This window comes from Asparagus officinalis, chromosome 10 (genome assembly GCF_001876935.1).
Source record: "Asparagus officinalis chromosome 10, Aspof.V1, whole genome shotgun sequence".
Lineage (NCBI taxonomy): Eukaryota > Viridiplantae > Streptophyta > Magnoliopsida > Asparagales > Asparagaceae > Asparagus > Asparagus officinalis.
Genome location: NC_033803.1, coordinates 11,241,050 through 11,245,319, shown reverse-complemented (window position 1 = coordinate 11,245,319; position 4,270 = coordinate 11,241,050). Strand labels below are relative to the sequence as shown.

Genomic DNA, 4,270 nt, shown 5'->3' with positions numbered 1-4,270 from the left:
TATTTTATCTATGCTCACACGGATGAGTCTTAAATGGTGTTCCCCTCAAGTTTGAGCATATTATAAATAATCTCATTCTACTTTGAAAATTAGAGAAACCCTCCTCAATTATGGGGTGTCTCACGAAACCTCCGTTTATCTTTCGCACTTTTCTTACCTAACCCCCCGACATTATTTCAAAATGCAAATTAATTAAAATATCCTTTAAAAATCAACTCATTCAATTACAAAAAAGTCCCCCATCGATAAAAAAAAGATCTTGGTTAACTTACAATTCTTTTTTTTTTCTTCTTCTTTCTACTCTCTTTCTCTAATCCTAAAAAAAATAGAGTAAATTTTTTAGGATTAAGGTGTATTTTTGTCTCTCTTCAGTCCCCTACTTGCCAATGAGGATTCTCAAATTAAAATAGTTGAGGGGTTCTCTCGGACACACCTCATATTTGAGGGGGAATAAGTGAGAAAAGTTATGGGGAATATCTCAAATTTTCATAGTTTAGGGGGGTGGGGGTGGGGGTGGGGTGGGGCTCATATTTGAGGGGGAATAAGTGAGAAAAGTTATGGGGAATATCTCAAATTTTCATAGTTGTGGGGGTGGGGTGGGGGGGGGGGTTATTTACAATATATGCTCAAACTTGAGGAAGATTTTCTCGAGTCAAAATAATTGAAGGGGTTTTACAAAATTGACCCATGATTTTATGTTGAGATCTACAAGTTTTTTCTTTAATGTCTATATTTAAATATATGATTATGAGATTTTTTTTTTTAAAGAATATGAATACCTATAATTTGATTAGGAGTGTTTACTTGTGTAGAGAGATACATGTATACTTATTATATACAACATATATCACTTTTTTTATTTTTATGATATGACACATGTCAAATTTTTTTGTGTATTTAAGAGTTCTACTAATTTATCCTTATATACAATGGGGGGATCATCACCAAGTTAACATAGCAACATCCAAAGGTAAGAAACTCATATGGACTTCACATCGTTCTTCATGGATATGAAATCATATGGACAAGATTAGAGTTCAATGGAAATTACAAGCAGTTTACCATACCAAAATCACAGAACCAAATGGTTTTCCGCAAGGAGCTTATGCAGAGAACTTAGTGCTTAAACATAGTGAAACTAACATGCATACACAAACATTTTAAAATTTTCATGCGTCAAAAAATAATCAATGACACATGAGAAATGTGTCACCATAACAAATAATATGAAATAATAAAGAGTCATTTCTCTTACATCAGCCATCAAAACTTTTTAGGAAGAGCAAAAGCTTTTCTAATAATCATAAAAATTAGCTGCTTGTCATCTCTCTTCATTTGACATTCTAGCAAGCAACGGTCAATCTTACAGGATCATATCAGGATCATATCAGGATCATATAGGCTACAAACTATATCAATCACTCAAAATCTCTGAAAACTCAACAGTGGGGGAAAAGGTAAATTATGTCAGCTGTAATCAATGTCAAATCTGTAGAACTTCAAACTAAGGAAACTAATATTGAGCTCATCAGCCTTGTTGAAGGCTCTCAATAGCCTTCTTCCATTGCATTGCTCGCTCTTTTGGATCTTCAAACGACAACACTTTCTTTGGCTACATGAATAAAATGTAAACTCAACCATGAGATATTTATAGCTAAGACATCAAAAGACATAAGAGGAATTATTAATAAAAATTACGTACCGTAGAAATTTTAAAATGTGAGGGGTCTATAACTTGAATGCTGAGGTTGCTGGGGGGATCGGACCAAATGATGCTATTTTTGTTCATCATTTTTGAAGGATCAACACAAATCAACTTGGGTTTGTCAGTGAGGATGAGCTGTACCTTTTTATTATTTAATGTCTGTAATTTTTTCAGCTTTGATATCATAACAATGGACTCCCCAGATTCAAGAAATTCATTCCTGTCATTAGGACAAATAATATAAACCATGGGTGTTACAGGAAAAGGAAGAATGTAACTTCAAAGGAAAAAAAATTACAAATCGTGCATTAATAGAACATGAAAATGAACATAAACAAGAAAGAAAATAAGGGAAATCTTTTTTCTTGCTTCTGCACCTCCTTTCACAATTTTACTCCTATGATGTTCTAAAGTAAATTTCAGACTGAAGGATGCAAGTTCCGGAAATTTTTTCCCTTAGTACTATGGATGGTAAAATGGTTTCATGATGATTTAAACAGCAGCAAAACATGTAGATGATTACGCAATCATGTACAACATTATGCCAAAGAAAATAAAAAGAAAAAGAATCATGATGGCAATATCAGTTTCAGGAACTTAAAATAGCATCACCAAATTAATCATATTATAATAATTTAATTAAGGGGAAACGATCAACATCCTGAGGGGAAAATGTGTCCAATAATATTATAATGCTTTAATTTTGTAAATTTCTGGATGAAATGTCAGGAAAAAAATAAAAATAAAAATAAAAAAGTCTTCCATAAAATAAAAACCATAACACACAATAGCCACTTGGATGATAGGATTCTCCAATTTATATAAGTTAATACTCGAGTATGTGTTCCAAATTCATGGCTAACGAAGAACTTCTGAAACTTCTTAAAACTTTTCATTGTTAATGAACAATTTGAGTAATTGAAATTAAATAATTGCCTAAAACTTTCAGTATTATTATGTTGTGTATACCATCTCGAGTCAAAAGAGTCTATCTTAGCAAGTCCAGAAATATGAGATGGTGATTCAGAAGATGATGGAGCACCAAGATTCCGATCCTGAACGGTCTGCTGCTGAAATGGGCCACCTCCTATATGTGACAGATTCCAAGTAGAATCCTGAACATAGCCATCTTCACTCTCCTGGGAAAAAAAGAGAGATTGATATTTTTATCCATTTAAGTTGTACTTATAGCAGATTTAATTGGAATGTATTTCATAAAAAAAATTAAGAGTAGTACATTAGACACTCGAGCAAATGCTGGGGCTGCTGACTGGTGTAAATTTTTCCAGTTGATGCCCTTAAAGAAAGGGTGTTTCTTGAGGGCAGCATAACCTCCAGGTCCAGCACCCAGTCTTTTAGTAGGCTCCATGTCCTGCAATAAATGGAATGAACATAGAAAGTATAACATCTAGTTTTTCTACATAGATATAGTTGTTCAATTGAATGTTTTAGGAACTTATGACTATGCAAAGGTTTTGCTGCGTGTCAAGTTTATACCTGGGCTTTCACCATAAAAGAGGAAAACATTAACAGATGAGAAAAAGAAAAAGCAATCAGCAGAATTCCAGTGCTTTGCACATTCATCTACAAAATAGAGCTTATCTATTTCTCCGTGATCAGGAAATAAATAGCACATTTACCTAGAGCAGAAAATTTGTTTGCATGTGTATTATCTGAGAGACTAGTTAGCTGTTACCCTACAGTTAGTTACCTAGATTAGAAAGGATGATGCTGGGGCTTTGCAATCAAAAAGTCAAGCTTTTAAAAGAGAGATGCTTGACGTGCATACTAGAAACAGAGGGGTAAAAACAGAAGAAACAGACAAGAGATGAATAGACGAAAAGTGATATCAGAGTGCATTCTCACCACAAGGTTCACCTCAAAACCCTACTCTGTGTCATTGAATAACAGGTTTCAATAGACATCCCTGAAAGTGGTAAAAGCTAAACTAAATCTTTATCATCAAGTAATAAATTAGCAAACCTGAAATAAATGTCAGATCTGACTAAAAAAATCCAAAACATTACCACGAACGGTAATCCTGAAATGTGCGAGTCCAAGAGAATATCTTTCTTTGACTCCTATAATCAATTTGATCTTATTAGATGACATTTACCTTCAATTCAGTAGCGGATGAAGGATTTCTCAAAAGTGGTATCACTATACAATTAGTAAGGCAAATTCCACAAAACTCCCAAAAACTTTGGACGTTCCCCACAAGAGCCCTCTGGACTTTGTTTTCCCATTAAACCCTCAGAACCTCCCCAAAAAACCCCCAAAACTCCATAGAGTCTCAAATAACCCCCCAAAACTTTCAAAATTTCCCACAAAACCCAACAAAAAAAAGCAAGGAAAAGATGAGTCCAGAATAAAGCAAGAAAGGGGGGAAAAGTGGGTAGTAATAAGGTCCTCCAATTGCTGGAGATATTTTTGGGCCTTTTGTGGGAAAAGTTGAAAGTTTTACCGGGTTTTTTTGAGACTCTTTGGAGTTTTGCTGGCTTTATGGGAAACTTTTGGGGGTTTGGTGGAGAATCAAAGTTTTTTGGGGTGAGCGTGTGTGTCCCA

The 4,270-nt window shown here is 34.3% G+C and overlaps 1 protein-coding gene across 1 annotated transcript in view; it reads right to left on the bottom strand.

Annotated features, from left to right (window-relative positions):
• Window positions 1,206-4,270, bottom strand: part of LOC109826452 (3-phosphoinositide-dependent protein kinase 1-like) — a 14,853-nt gene continuing 11,788 nt past the window's right edge. Inside the window, exons 9-12 of the mRNA XM_020393483.1 lie at window positions 2,943-3,077; window positions 2,675-2,844; window positions 1,703-1,925; window positions 1,206-1,612 (exon numbers count right to left, since the gene is read on the bottom strand). Coding sequence (XP_020249072.1) covers window positions 1,529-1,612; window positions 1,703-1,925; window positions 2,675-2,844; window positions 2,943-3,077 — 612 coding nt within the window. The 3' untranslated portion in view covers window positions 1,206-1,528. The remainder of the gene's footprint in view (window positions 1,613-1,702; window positions 1,926-2,674; window positions 2,845-2,942; window positions 3,078-4,270) is intronic.